This window comes from Mugil cephalus, chromosome 1 (genome assembly GCF_022458985.1).
Source record: "Mugil cephalus isolate CIBA_MC_2020 chromosome 1, CIBA_Mcephalus_1.1, whole genome shotgun sequence".
In the NCBI taxonomy this organism is placed as follows: domain Eukaryota; kingdom Metazoa; phylum Chordata; class Actinopteri; order Mugiliformes; family Mugilidae; genus Mugil; species Mugil cephalus.
Window position 1 is genome coordinate 21,821,022 of NC_061770.1, and position 16,173 is coordinate 21,837,194.

Sequence of the window (16,173 nt, forward strand, 5' to 3'; positions counted from 1 at the left end):
GGCACTGAGGCATAGAACCGTGAGTGGAAGAGGTCAAACGATTTCTGAATGGTGGGTGTCCGATTCCAAGACAGCACTTAAAATTCCACACAAAAACTGCTCCGCGCGCACGAACAGATGGTTTTTAATGAGCGGACCAGAATGGAAGCACACACACAGACACACGCGCGCAGACATGACGCTTAATAAATACATGCAGTTCAGACAAAGAAGCACTCACGCCCCTACAACAACACAACTGAGCGCACACTTGCTTGCCAAAACGTTAGGTACGCTCGTAAAAAATAAAGATTTAATGTAACCGTCCTGAACTTATTCTTATCTGCATGAGTGTTCGTGAATGGGGTTGTGAAAATAATAGGTGCATGTGTCAGTAAAATATAACACAATTCCATAGTACTACAAACCACAGTCTCCACCTTTGTACAGCTTAAAATTACTCCTGAATTCCATAACCTTTATTTGGCTAAGAATTGGTGCAAGACTGATATACTAGAATGATTTTACAGGTGGGTGAAAGTACGGAAAGGATATGTGAGTGCACATGCAAGTCTTCAGTTTAGGTAGAATTTGGAATGAATACATTTATGGTTGGTGATTTTGGTTCGATAAATAAGCACGCAACTAAGTTTTCCCTCTGTCAAAATATATGAATGAATATTGATCTTTCTTCCACTTTTGATACCTGACATCCACACTTCATAACCCAAAATCCCAGCCAACACAGATTTGAGAACTTCTGACTCGCATCTTTCCTTTGTTGCTCAACAGCTGATCCACCTTTATTATTTTTGCCTTCCCTTATTTACTCTCCTCTCTACATCCTCCTCCTCCTCCTCTAACTCCTTCCCTTCTCCTCTATCTTCCTTCCACCCTACACCTCTATAAATAAAAACGCTCCACGTTTTGCTTTTCGTTTCTCCTTCCTCTCTTCATCTCTTGCCATTTCTTTTCTTTTCGTTTTTTTCCTTTTCTTCCTCTGCGCCTGCCTTAATGCATTCACACCACCCCTTCATTCACGCGGATGTTTTATTCATCAAAGCCGGTACTCTTCAACCACCCCCCCGGCATCTTGGTTCGCTCCGCCCAATCTCCCACCCCATCAGCCTCCTCCTCCTCCTCCTCCTCCTCCACTCCAACACATGGTGCATCCCTAGAGGCCAACACACCCCCAGTTGCTTCCCCCTTCTCCTTCCTCTTGTACTGCCTCTATAAGCCTCACGCTAGCTAAATTTTGTTTCTTCTGTGTATACCCCCACAACTAAAACACCTTCAAGGGTAATATTTATTTTAAGTTCTGTGTAACAAGCCAGAAGAAATTAGTAAAATTAGTAATATTTAGTAAAACATGAATCTCCAGCATTTTCATATTACTGAATCCAATGTTCGTGACTTATTTTTTAAGCATCTTATAAGTGCTGCTCCAACTGCTTGGTCTAAGGTGGTGATTCTGGCGCTACACTACATAAAATACCTGTGTAATTCTTTACTGATTCTCTCAGTGATTTAAATTTTAAGTTTCCTAACAGTCAAATTAGGAAAAGATCGTTGGCAAGCAGTGACACTAATGCAGCATTCAAACGCATAGTATTTCTTTAATTAAAGCCATTGTTGCATGGAAAGTATACTGGTGGTGTTTGGAATACAATAGCTGCACCATGACGTCTTCTTCTTAGAAGAGGTCATTGGGGGTCTTCTTCTAGTTTCTTCTAGTTTCCAATCAGCGCAGACACATGACTATGATGTCACTGTTAGCCAACGTTAGAAAAAAATGAAAGCTATACTTTGAAGGGATCAGACAATGTGGAGCCTGTTGTCTAATCCCACCTCTATTCTGACGTACAAGAAATGATGGATGTGGAATTGGGAAGCTGGAATGAAAAGCAAAAGCCGCCATGATTGACAAAAGCAAATGACACCATATAGAGAAAGTGTATGGTGACAAATCAGCATTACAAAGAGAGACAGTTTCTCATATTGTGTTCTTAATCACAAATTAAGAAATAGTCATGATATTATTGCAACGTTTAACCATAGACTGGTTCGTGTTTACAAGCCAATCAAGGCAAAGTTGCACGTGCAAACAGTTTTGTGATTCGTAATTTTTGTTGCGGGTAATTTGGATTTCAGAAAATAATTGAATTGAAAACGGAGCATCAGGTGCATTAGCAGCAAGTGTAGAGCAAGCGTCAAAAAGATGAAGATGGACTGCTGCTGCCAGATTTCTGAGTGGGAGAAGATGCACTTTGGAGACAAACAACAACCTATTCTCTATCGAGTAAACTGCTCAGTTATACAGGTGGTTGTATGTAAGTCCGGCTTGGGAACAACAGCTTTTTGAAAAACAGCATAATAAACAGGATTATTTCACTTAAATAAAAAGCCAGTGCTCATTTCATTACTTATGGGGGTTGGGATTAAATATGTAAATAAGTGTGGTATTCCATTGGCTTTGAACAGCAAATAAATCTGGAGTCTGGAGCTGGGACACATTGACTAGTGATGATGTAGTGAGGTGATCACCCATGGGGTCATGTCGTTTGTGGTGTATCATCCAACGGTAAGCTGCTGTCATACATTGCATCGTTTTGTTTCTTGTGCCACTATTCACTGTCTACTGAACAAACCCAAGATTTTAATGTGGCTGATATCAAATTCATCATTCCACTTGTTCAGCATCGTCGGTCCCCTGATAAAACGTATCAAACTTGATGCAGCGGAACCAAAGATGTTTCATTTCACACATTTTTCTTCCTTGTAAAAACTTAGTTACCCACAATTATACTCCACACACAGTCTAGTTGTCGATGTCACAGCTAATGTAGCCTCGAGTCGCTAGCCTGACCACAGAGGTCTGCAAAGGTCACTTCTTAACAACTCCAATCAACTCGGACGCAGATGACTTCCTTCACTGACTTCTTCTTTTATTCCCCCTTCAGGCTTTCTTTGTTTTATTTATTACACGTTATTTTACTGTAACAAAGTTCGCACTTAAAATTCATTTTGCTTCAGGCATTTCTCTTCTTCCGCTCCATCTTCCTTTCGTCTTATTATTTTCTATTTATTCATTTCCATTTCATATTCAGTGACTGTCCCATCTACACAAGCCTCTTAAAGCCTTTTTAAAATCTCCTTTAAAAATCTTTTTACTTTTTTCCCTTTTGGCTTCCTCCTTCCCATTTCTTCATGTGCTCTTTCCGTTTCAGTAACCCCATTTCTGTTTTCATCTGCCTCCATCTCCCTCGCAATCCTGTTTTTCTTTCCTTTTACTATTTCAAAAAAAAAAAATAAATAAATAATCCAATCCTGGACATTGGTAACTATCACTTTCCCCAATGATATTTGATTCTCTTTAACCTTGTCTCTTCACCCTGAAGCCTTTTTAACTCGTCGGTTCTCGCTCTCTCTCATTTTCTATTCCCCTTTTTGTACCATAGTCTTTCCTTCTTTTCTCCCCAACATGGAATGAATGACTTGCTCTATGAGACGTGAAATGTGGCTTTATTATCAATCTGTTAAAATTGATAATGGCTCAACAAAACTGGACAATAGAGGATTGGAAAAAAGCATTGCCTGGCCTCGATTTTGATGAGGAATTCTTATGGTAAGGTCAGTTTTTAGAGTAAACAACATTAAAGCATGGATCCACCTTTCCGTCTACCAGTGGTTCAGGATGCTGCCGGTGGTTTAATAGTGTAGGGGATACGTTCTTGCCACACTTTGTGCCCTTTAATAGCAGAGTATGGTTTAAAAGCCACAAGCTACCTGTTGCTCAGTATGTCCATCTCTGTATGATAACGCTCCATGTCACAAAGATAAAACCAACTCAGTTGGTTTCTCGACTGTAGTGAAATACCTCCACAGATCTAAATCCAATAGATGGAACAGGAGATTTTCATCATGGATGTGAAGTTGATAAAATCTGCAACTGCAAGAAACTACCATGTCAACACAGACCAAGAACTTTTTCCATGCACCTTGTTGAATTTAAACTACCAAGAATTAAGACAGTTCTGAACACAAAATGGGGGTTCTGGCCAGATACTAGGAAGGTATAACCAATACACCAGTCAGGTATAACAGTATGGCCACCGTCCTAATATTGTGTAGGTCTCCCTTGTGCCTCCAAAACAGTTTTGACTCATCAGAGAATGGACATGGGCCTTCTGAGGGTGTCCTGTGGTGTCTGGCTATGGGGTGGGGGTGTCTGGTCTGGTCTAGTTAGGTGGTACATGTCTAAGTAACATCAACACGAATGCCAGGTCTAAAAGTTTTGAGGCTGATCGGTGTAATCTATGATGATCGCAAAACCTCCACTTGGGCCCAAAGTGCATGCAGAGTAACACTGGTGTCAGTCAACATTTGTGAAAGCACCATGTTGTGGACAATGACTCAAGTACACACTCCAGAGGATTTTAAAGTCATTTTAATCCACGTCACTACTTAGTGACTGTTATTTACTTCTCCTGTCAGTGGTTTTAATGTTGTGGCTGATCGGTGCAAAGTAGCCAGTAAGTCTGCATTCACTGGTCACCACCACTATCAATGCTGCTGAGCTGACAATGAACCGCTGAGTTAACGCATGCACTTCCTTAAGACCATGCAGGTGTTGTTGAAGCTTTGGAATAACTAATCAGAATCAGTTTGATCCTGACTTCTCCCTGAAAGAACTGCTTAATCTTGACATTTAAAAGTCATTACAGTTCTAGTAGTTCAGAATATGAAGCCAGTCTCGATAATTTGGTCGATAATAACCTTTGATGAAAGAGGCTCTTTAATTGAATCCTACTTCACTGGTGGTGAATCAACATGGTGCTTTCACAAATATTGACTGATGCTAATGTTGCCCTTGCTTCTTCAAGCATTTTGGACACGTGGAAGCCACCATCGAAGATTAGGCCAATCAGTAACAACATTAAAACCACTGACAGGAGTAGTAAATAACAAAGACCACCTTGTAGCCATTCAGTGTTCTTCTGGGAAACTTGTGTTCTGCTGGGTCCTGGCATTCATTTTTTAGTCGTGTAACACCCACCTAGACCAGACCGGGCACCCTACCCCATAGCAATGACAAAACAGTTAAGGAACAAACAGCAAAAGTTGTTGACCTGGCCTCCAAATTCACTAGATCCCAAACTGATCAAGATTTGGAAGCACAAGGGAGACCTACATGATATTAGGAAGGTGGTCGTAACAGCATAGTCTAAGGTATGAGTTTAGTTTTTCTTCACCTTCATTCCTCTCTTTCCTCCTTACTCCTCAACTTATCTTCTCAAAACTAATTTAGCCTCTTCCTTCCCCTCACATCGTTTAATGCATTTATCCCACTCAACTCAGCAAATCATGTCCCCTCCAGTAGATTATTTTTTTTCATACAATATGCACATATCCAAATTAGCTCTATTATACCTTTAGATCTCTCTCCATTTCCTCTCGTTTTGACCCTCCTACCTATTCTGTGCTCATTCCGAAATTCATCCCACAAGCTAACCATTCACTCTGTTAATGACATGTGGTATCAATCTTGCTCTCCAGATCCATCCTATATACCATTAGCTCTCTGCCTCCCTCAGCCCCCCCGCCCAATCCTTCCTGGTTTTATCTCCCGCACAAACCACATATCCCTCATCTTCTCTTCTATTTAAATTGTCATTCCATCCCTTACTTTCTAGTGCACTTTTTTTTAAAAACACCTTATTTCTCTAAGCTTCATCCTTTGGATGAGATACAGTATGTTTTTTTTTACCACTATAGAAAGTGACGTTAATTCCACGTCACTTCAAATGAGTTTTTCCTCAAACATTGCCAGTCTTATCAGTAAGAAGCATGTCTCTGACTCTCAATTCGTTTCCAATGCCACTTCTCACAGTGAGTGTTATCTTTAAGAAACTATTTGAGTTTTCAACTTGTCTCTTCACAGCAATTTGTTATTATGAAAAAAGTCATTACATTAGCTGTCATGTTAATGAGTTTTGGACAGTTGGGCTTTTGTTATTTTTTATTTTACTCTGAAAGCTTCTACTGTTTCCTTTTGTCCTCCTTCAGCATCACCTTGTGCTTCCTCATCCCTTGCTTTTTAGGTTTGTGGATTTTTGGTTTCCTTTTGTCAGACTCTTTTTGTAATTACACTGCCTCAGCTCTGTGGGGTCTTTTGTCTTAAAAAACTGAACTAACAATTAGTCATGTGGCCTCCAACTGGGTCCTTCCCCCTTTTCTGCACCAACCCTGACAATAGCAACAGCAATTCTTGGTCAACTCTCTCTGTGGCGCATGTCGCTGCAAGGCTGATTCTCATTTCATAATTATTAATTGACTTGTGTGTGACTGATTACTATTTAAATAGTGAAAAAGTGCAATAAAAGAAAATACTGTCGACTGGATTGGAAAGGATTATTCTTACGCAAAACTGTTGGTCCTAATCAGATTTCTTGGCTTCACGTGGGAGTTGTACGTCGCTAAGTACATAATTAGCTTAGATCAGCTTAATGACTAGCTTAGATGATTCCATGGCTTTTTTTCTGCCTTTGGGCATTTATTTATTAAGCTGAACATTTTCTCTGCTGTCGAAGAGTTCGCTGTCATTGCGACACCTATGAGAATTTTCTAGTTTTGCAGATTGTACAGTCAGATTTCAGGGGTGGAAGAAAGTATTTAATTTGCGTAGTTAACTTTCAACTCCCTGTGAGATGGATTCCGTCTCCTAAGCAAGAGACTTTTCAGGACCCTTTCAATGCAATGTTCGTTCTGGAGCCATCACACTGTCCTACAGTTTGAGGCCAACACAGACAGACACTCACCTATGGCCAATTTAGAATCACTTCTGCATTAATACTGGTAGAGACATAATTTTTGACTTCTTTTACGGCCCCTTTTTTAATTACTCATAGTTATTTTTACTTTAAACAACCTGCTATTTGCACTATGCGTATGCATTATGCATGTGACAGATAAAAACCCTGAACCCTGTTTTTGGTGGAGTTTTGTTTCACAGCTGTGACTAAGTTTGATTTCAGCTTTCTGCTTTTCATTGGCATGCCTTCGGGTCACACTTTTATTTCTTTAATAACCAGCGGCTGATAAGTGGCTTTTGAAGCTTGTTCTCGTGAAACATGATTTTTCGTTATCTGCTCTGATTCTGTTATTAGGTCCTCTTCTGTGTTCTATTAAATGTTCTCCGCACTAATCGGTTGCCTCGCCTGTTAAACTTGGGGTGTGAGCTTTGCAGGTTGTCTGGAAGTCTGAAATCGTACATCTTCATCGCACGATAACCACAACAGACATAAAATCTGAACAAAGAAAATGTGATTAAAACCAAACACGCACACTGTGTGTATAGAGTAGTTGTTTTGTTCTTTGTGAATCTCAGGTTTCAACTCTTCTGATGAAGCCGCTGATACGGTGATTTGAGGTAAACTACTGACTTTCTTTTCAATCAGAATCAGAAAATAATTAATTTAACCCCGAGGAGCAGCAAACAAAAGAAGAAATACACAAAGATGGGTGGGCAAAATCAGCAAATTGCGTGCAATGGCAGACCTGCTGCCAGTAACAGAAAAAAAAAGATGGTCAAACTACTTCCAACATGACCCAGAACCTCACGCACACGAAGAAAGGATCACACCTCCACAAGAAAGCCCAGTAATCCAAGATGTCTAAATAGTAGGAACAATACAAGTCAATAGTTCTACAAACTACAGCCTCCAAACTGAAACACTGTTGAATCAATAGCTCTCTCAGTTAATTTAAACTAATCTTGAATACCAGAATCTTCATCAAGATAAGGTTTAGTTCAGGATTATTAGACTATTATGAGAATGTACCTACGTTCTTCTAGATTTCTTTCTCTAGTCAAATTCTCTCTCTTTCCTTAACCAAACTAATTTAACTACACTTCAATCTCCCCTCACATTTTCCTCTCTCTCCTCAGTAGCTTCTTCCCATCGTCTAACACCTTTTCCCGGAACCTTCAGAAGACTCATTGTTCTTCATGTGTGCGATCCGTTTCCCTTGCCTATCCGTGGAAGGAAATTTCTCAGCGTTAAAAAAGCATATCTGCTTTATCACATTCAAAGCTAATCTCACCACCGCGCCCATCGTCTGTTTCTTTCCTCGATGTAAAATATAAATGGCTTCAACAGATTCCCTTCCCTCTCTGCTCACATTCTTATCTTCACAAACGTAATTTAGTCCTCCGTCTCATCTCATCTCCTCTTGGCGTCTTTCGACTATCTTACTATAAACTGCGTAATATGCGTCTCTCTTAATCACTTTCCCTTCACATCGTGAGAACGATCTCTTTCGATCCACTGTTAGTTGAAGATTCACGTCTGCTGGGCTCTTTACCATAGAGATCCTTGTTTTTAGGGGTTAACGACTTTTGCTCATCATGTTCTTCACTGACATGAGCATCTTGGATCAGAAATAGTATCCCCCAGAAAAGTAACTAGGTGCCATGGCAACGCAGACCCCAAGATGATGATTGTGACTGGTCATTTTCGCTTGAGTACTTCCAGCTGCTTCTCCAACTCTGCAATTTTCGAATTGATTGTTGTAGATCAATGAAGGCGGAACACATGGAGGAAAGGTTACCTGAGAAGATTCAGAGATGCAAACATCTGTATGACTGGTAAAAAAAAGGCACAGCGCCAACTCGAGTTTTTACAGAGCAAGCGTGAATTACAGAGTCTAGTTCCACAGTAATTTAAATGAGCTTTAAGTTAGACGCTCCTTTGTGTCCACTGCCTTCAGACTATACAACAGCAGGGTGAAGAGCACACAGCTCTGACCTCACTGAGTCGATATGTAGCCTATATATAGTCACTTTATCTACATTGTTGTCACTGGTTCTTGTGTAGTGTCTTGTTGACTGTTGTGTTTGTCCTATTTAATTGTCTTTGTGGCCGCCTGCTCTCTGTGTCCCATTTAATTTCTTTTTTGGTCACTTGTGCTTCTGTAGCATTTGAATTTCCCCACTGGGGATGAATTAAGTATTATCTTATCTTATCTTACCTTATCTTATCTTAAATATAATGTAATAAATCTTATCCCCGTAACGCAGAGTATGATTTTATCATTTAAACCTTAAGCAAACGTTGAGAATTCAGTGCTCAGTTGAACAGTGGTTGACCCCTGCTGATGAAATGTTTCACACTATTCTCTCAGCACTGTATTTCTGGCACTATAAAGCTGTCTTAACCTTTGTACACAGCAGGCTTTACGTTTTTTTTTTTTGTTTTTTGTTTTTTTTTATCCCAGGGTTAACCAGAGTTGTCATGAAGGTTGGGCCTGAAAAACCAGTAGACCAGTTTTACCTGGATGAAATATTCACCTGCTGCTGTCTGCTGGGGGCTGGATACCTGTTTGTGTGCAACATATCAAGTTGCTTTTTGTACCCTCACATTTCACCTGACTCAGATCTACTGATTTTGTTCAAAAAATATTCCACCCCCTCAGTGGAAAAAAAAAAACGAAAGTTTCCAGTCTCGGTTTAAAACCCCAGGCTTAGTTCCTGTCTGTGAGAACAATCCATAGAATTTCAGGGGGAAACCGATTCAAAGCCACAAAGAGCAGCGTGTGAGGGGGGTAGATGAAGGAGGGCTGGACGGAAATGGATGTGGGGATGGAGCAAACTTGGTCAGGAGATGTCTGGAGATTTCCATGCGTTGCAGAATCAATTCATCCCCGTTTATTCGTCGCCCTCCTTCCCTTCTTCCTCCCACCGGCCTCCGGGGCGAAGACGAGAAACCGCAACACCCAACGCCTACGCAAAAAGAATCACAACAACGGACTACCCAGAAACCGTTTGATTTCCTTCACTCTGCGTCTCACCTCTCATCCTCCATCCCCCCTTCTTTCTATCCGTCTCATAGCTCATAGGTGTCCCTCATCCCATTTCCCCCCCTACAGCTCTCTTTCCACGTTATTCTAACTGATTTTATCCATCTCCCTCATCTTTCATACTGCTCGTCTCTCTCCCCCTTCATCTTCTAAGCTCTGACGTTTTCTCGCTACACCTTTAATGCCCACGCCATTACTCATTCTATCTCATTTCTTTCAATCCGTCCAATTCTCCCTCATGAATTATCTACTTTCTCTCTCTTTTGTCTTCAACTCTAAGGCCCCTCGCGCTCCCTGTCTAAGCCAGGTTTACGGCGCGCCACACTGAGAAAGATGAAATGAAAAATGTGTGTAAGATTGTACAATATCTAATTTACGTCCAAAAGAGAAGAGCATGTCAGGTGAATCACACATGATGATTTAGACAGAAAAACATGCAATCAGGGACAAGTCACCTCTCATTAAAGTTTAGCTCTGGCACAGTTTTATTTAACCTGGAGTTATGCTTCCAGCAGCCAATTTATTCTGACTCATCTTTTGTGGAAGCTGTAACTCAGGCACCGTCAAGACTTTGATGGTAAATCCCATGGCAACATGTGGAGAATTCCTCATAGAGGTCACTCCGACTTGGTTATTTGAACGTGTTTTCAGTGGCAGGAACACAAGCAAACAGCTGAAAATACTTTTTGTCACTCCTGACATTTTAAATACACCTAGAGATCTAATCAAAATCAAAGTTTTGTGTTCTGTAGGCCTATTTGAGTTGCAGAACATTATTTCCACAGCTGCTGTCACCATACACTGTTCTTCTATAAAATAAAATAAATAGTCGTATGTTATTAGATTTATTTATATGATGTAATTTACGTCTCTTAAAAGAAACACATGAACACCATGATTCCCTCAAGTGTTTGTTTCGATGTCCATCTGCATCATTAGAAAATTTTGCATCCTCATAGCATCATTGGTGTGTTCACAGATTGTATAAAGACGGAGGCGGAAATGCTCCTAATAAGTGAAGCCGAAGCAAGTGGAGCTCCCCCTGGTGTCTGGAGGCTGCAGTATAGGTCATAGCTCCACCTCCTCCGTGTTAGTGGATGGGACTTGGGTCAAACAAAATACAAAAACACACATCAAATGATCTTTTCAGTTATTTTGGGTTAGTTAATATAATGTTGAGGGATATTCAAGTGGAATTTTTAGGGTTATCCCAGGGAAAATAGCATCGGTTTGGCCAAAGTAACGAAGTAGACTCGAGTTATCGTTGTTTATATACAGTCTATGGTTCCACTTGTGTTCAAAACATTCAAATAACCAAGTCTGTGCAGGGCCGTAATCTGTCTCCTCCATTTAGATTCAAAACATCTTCCCCTTTACATTATCCTGCTATTATTTATGTCTCTCCATTGTTCACGCTTCCCTGATTGCCTCCATCTTTCTCTTATGTTTCCATCATGCTTTCTGTCTCTCTGTTGCTTTCTACCCTAATTTAACTCATTTCCAATCTCTTCCCTCATTTTCCCGTTCGTCTCAGTGGGAGTCTGGAAAACACTCTGTCTGTCTCATGAAAGAAAAGCGTTTCTTCGTTCCCCCTGCTCTCTTTTGATGCGAAATAAAAGTCAATGTGAAATATCCCCCAGACACGAGCACACAGTGACATTCATAGCGTCTACCCTCTCCTACAGCAGCTCAATAGCTGGAGCAGAGCAGCGGTATGAAGGGACGGGGAAAAAATGGGGACCGTTTGAAATGAGTCTGGTGTATTGGGAAGGCTATGAAAGAAGGAAGTGTGTGTGTGTGTGTGTGTGTGTGTGTGCGCACTGGAATGGGAACAAATTAAAAGAGAGTGACAGTGGTGGAGAGAGTGTGTAAAAGACTAAGTAACAGGTAGAGAGTTGAGGCGGGAGGAGGAAGATCTCCCAGGAGGCAGAGTGTGTGTTTTCACGTTGTTCAGCTCAACATGACAAAAGAGTAAAAACAGAGTGGATCAAAGAGGAAGTAAGTGTAGGACAAAAACAAAGAGGCACGGGCAGTCAGTCATGGTTCGCCTGGGAAGAACTGCCACGCGACGCTGAAGAAGAAAGATAAGTGCACACACGGCGCCCTGCAAACAGCAGTGGTAGTCTCTCCAGATCTACAGCCACTCCGTTAAAACTAAAGGATGCAAATAAAATAAGAATCAGAGCAATTAAGTGTAACCAGAACCGAGACAAATGACATATTTTTATATTTTACAGCATACATAGCCAACAACATGCTATTTGCATGTCTTATTATAACCCAGGTGAAGTGTTATTCAATCTATCAGACACCTTAACTAATTGTAGACACTGGAAAGCAGTGCACTAAATTTGAAAAGGTTAGAGAGCAGCACCTCAGCTTCGCCTCCACCACAGAAACACTCACACACTTCCCTCCCAACTCACCTGTGTAGTCTTCGCGGCAGATGCAGGTGTACCCTCCCTCTCTGCGGGCACACACTCCTCCGTTGAGGCAAGGGTTGGAGTAACACAGGTTGATCTCCGTCTCGCAGTAGTCGCCCGTGAACCCCACCGGGCAGCGGCAGCGCAGGCCCGCAATGGGGTGGATGGGCCGGAACAATATGGAGGGCGAGGAGATGAAGGGGGCAGAGCTGTTGAAGCGCAGCACGGAGATGCACTTCATGTAGTTCTGGCACGGCTCCCGCAAACACACGTTGTCGTCGAACGGGAGAACCTGGGATGGCAGCAGTGGAGGGATGGAAGATAAAGTTCACTGTGAGGAACATTTCCATGTAAAATGAGCTTCTGTTAAACTACCACACAGCACATTTCCGCATGAAATTCATATTTCTTTCTGAATAGTGACACATGCAGCACAGCAGTTTTTGTTTCTTACAGCAGACAGTCTGGTGTGACCACAGTAAAGGCAAATGTGTAACTACTAAGACTTTTTGTTAATTTAATTTACAGGAAACCATGGCAGCAGTGGTTCAGGTTACAACGGAATACACACTCAGTGGCCACTTCATTAGGTACACTAGTGAAAGTGATGAAATGCTGCTTTTTACAATTAGTTATTATCATAATTAAGCATAGTGTAATTTAATTTTCTTTATAATTTGATATTATGTCTGAATGTTCATATTTTATGTTTCATTATTCCACTCATTAGCTTGCTAACTGGTAGCCTCGGCTAGAACACTTGCGTTGCCTGGCAGCGGTCTCGTTACCATGCAACATCGCCATTACTATTGTAAACATGCTAATGCTATCTCTGGCAGTAGCGCAATTGTAGTTCCCTGCTAGTATCTCACGGATAAAACACGCGCAAACACTGCTGACTTACTTTCCACCGATCATATTCCACATGAGACCAAGCTTTAAGTCAATAAATAAACTGTTACCTTCAGAAACATTTACATTACCGTCATAAACGAGTGGATATTTTAAGCCCTGGGTCTTGTCTCCCAGGCTTTATGAGCATGACCCACCCCCCGCTGATTGATGTAAGCTAGATAGTCTACTGGTTAACTCAATTATGACCGGATATGAGAATATATTAGGTACATATATAGGCAGAAAATTCCTGCACCAGATCTTAGCATGTGGTTCGTTTTGAATTGTGTCGTGTTGCATGACACAACATGTTCCCATTATGTTGACATTTTAGTCAGTGGGCTAGGTTACATAACAGGCACACTTTAATGTTTGTGTCTCATTTCAAAATAACAACTCCACAAACTACATGCCCCACAATGATCAGGATTTAGCACAGGACTCTTAGAATTTTACTAGTGTACCTAATTCTTTGGCAAATATATAAAATAAACTAAGCTGAAAGAAGGGCAACAGGACTTGTCAGTCTTCTTGATGATGTTTCATCCAAATAGCTTCTTCCATTCTCGCAAGACAATTACACCTAGACCTGGATGATTAAGAAACATCAGTGATTATGTATGCTTCCCTTTCCAACTGTAGTTGCTGTTTTGCTTCATAAAAAAGTCTATTTACTGTTACTCTTTACTGCTAAGAGCGCTGAATCAGATATATTCCAGACTCTGCGTCTTTTTGACATTAAGAGATTCTGTTTGCGTGTGTTTATGTTTGACAGTTCCCGTTAAAAGCAGCCCTATCTCTTTTCCCCGCTGCGCTCTCTCTTCTCTCCCTCTCTGTGTCACACGCCTTCATAAATCTTTTCTTGCTCTGGTTTCACTTGTTCTCTTCCATCTGCACATCTTTCCCCGTGTACAGATCTTCCCCGTTTGTGAGAATATATTATGTAAGCGTTGTGTTTGCCGTGTCCAGGTGTGCGTGATTTCATGCATGAGAAAAACGAGGTTGGTCGTATCTGTTCACCGTTGCACGAAGCCATATGGCTGCTGTGCCATAGCATCTGTATTGTATTGTCAGATCGCATGTGATGTGCTCAGATGACTGTCTCCAGATGATACGAATTTAATCCCTCTGCAAAAATGTACCTCAAATTTTTCTTATCAAAAATAAAAAGTTGAAGCTGGTATTACTCTTAAAATATGTCGCACTTTAAACGTACTTTTGTTTGCAACTAATGATTTATTTGAACCAATAATGCTCCCTGGTGGCTGCATCATGGTTGCCCACAACTCCAAGTGTGGATACCGACCCGAACATCTGAAAAGCCTCTGATCTCCGTTCGCGCCTGCGGACTAACCTCCATCTGTGTCAGCGTCGTCAGCCTCGGCCTGTTCAGGTACAGCTGCTCCTCCAGGGCCTCGGAGGGGAAGAAATGTCCACCGGGCAACGCGGCGGAGAAGCTGACATTCAGTATCCCCCCCGGCGCCGCATCCAGGTCGGGCTGGATGTTGAAGATGAAGACGTCTTCGACCGGCACCGAGAGCACCGCCGAGACGCCCTCCAGGAAGTTCCCCAGCAGCGGCGACAGGAAGTGCTCCTGGGACATGTTCTGGAGGCGGACGGTGACGCTGCTGCCCAGCATGTCCTCGGTGATGATGAGGACGCGGAGAACGCACTGGGCCGAGATGCTGTGGACGCCATCTGCAGAGAAAGGAGACGGGCGGAAACTGTGAGCCGAATGAGCAGGTGTGTTTTCATTCATGAGAATGGATACAAGGGGTAAGAGGAGGAGGTTTTTGGACCGGAGACAAAGGAAGCTAAAGATAGAGAGGGCAGAGGTGTGAACTTGTGAAGGAGACAGAGATAAATTAAAGATGAAGACGATGAGCATCAGGGAGCACAGGAATAAATAGAAAAATAGACGGATACAAATGAATGGGAGCCAGAGACGAAGGGTCCCAGAGAAGAAGAGAGAGTGTGAGAAGGTCATAATAATGTCAAGAGATATGCAGTTCAGACCAGAGAACTATACACGCAAGACAGTATCTTACGTGTCATCACACACTGCACATGCACGCTCATTTAAATAGAAGAAAGAAGTAAACACTGCACAGAAATCCTGGATCCTTTTCAAAGCTGCTCTACGTCTGACAAAGAACATGACAAGTTACAGTTTAAAATTAATTATTTTGTCACCGACGCAAACAAAACTCACGCTGCAGGCCATTAAAAGTAGACCCAGTGCCAGACAGCTTTCAGGGGACAGGAAGAAAAATAAAAAGCACTCAGTCAATCTCGTTTCAGCCAAACTCATAGTAAAAGTAACTGGCAGCGATCCAGTGTGTAAATTAAAAGGTAACGAAGCTCATACGGGATTGAAACTGGCAGCAGTGTCATACTCCAAGTTATAACGAGGTGATTAGGGCGGATGGTCGGGCATATGAAACGCAGGGTTTTTCTTTCCCTAAGTGCCACTTGCATTTGTTTTTTTTGTTTTTTAAGCTACAGAAACAATTTGATCTGAAATAGTTAACCAAAAACAATCATTCTCCTCAGCTTCACCATGTGTGTAATGGCGTAAACCAACCAAATAAAAGGATTAGTCATGCTTTAGTTTCCAGGAGCAAATGAACATTTCACAGACACATTCAGTATGAACATTTTGAACTGCAGGCAACATGTTCTCCGTATAAACTCTTAAATGGTTGTTGTTGTTGTTGTTGTTTTTTTGTGTGTGCATTTATTTATTTATGACAGACTTCGTTAATGTGCAGATGGGATGAAAGACTTTTAGCCATGCAAATTTTGTGCTATAGGCCGTTCTCTGTCACCGTCAATATGTGTCACATGGACAGGATCAGAATACGTTATTAATCCTTCAAGGAAATTATTTAAAGTGTTGTGTGTTATGTTTCTCTATGGGTCGGTTTGTCCACTTTAGACGGTCTAAAAATTTATGAAATGAAAATAAATAAATTTACATTTTTTTCCTAGAGTCTCAAGCTGAATTTATCCTCTGCGT

At 41.5% G+C, this 16,173-nt stretch overlaps 1 protein-coding gene across 4 annotated transcripts in view; it reads right to left on the minus strand.

Moving 5' to 3' along the window:
* Window positions 1-16,173, minus strand: part of celsr3 (cadherin, EGF LAG seven-pass G-type receptor 3) — a 117,763-nt gene that overhangs the window by 75,974 nt on the left and 25,616 nt on the right. For all 4 annotated transcript variants that reach the window (XM_047595123.1, XM_047595871.1, XM_047594330.1 and 1 more), the window contains exons 2-3: window positions 14,509-14,852; window positions 12,264-12,552 (exon numbers count right to left, since the gene is read on the minus strand). In XM_047595123.1, the coding sequence (XP_047451079.1) occupies window positions 12,264-12,552; window positions 14,509-14,852 (633 nt within the window). The remainder of the gene's footprint in view (window positions 1-12,263; window positions 12,553-14,508; window positions 14,853-16,173) is intronic.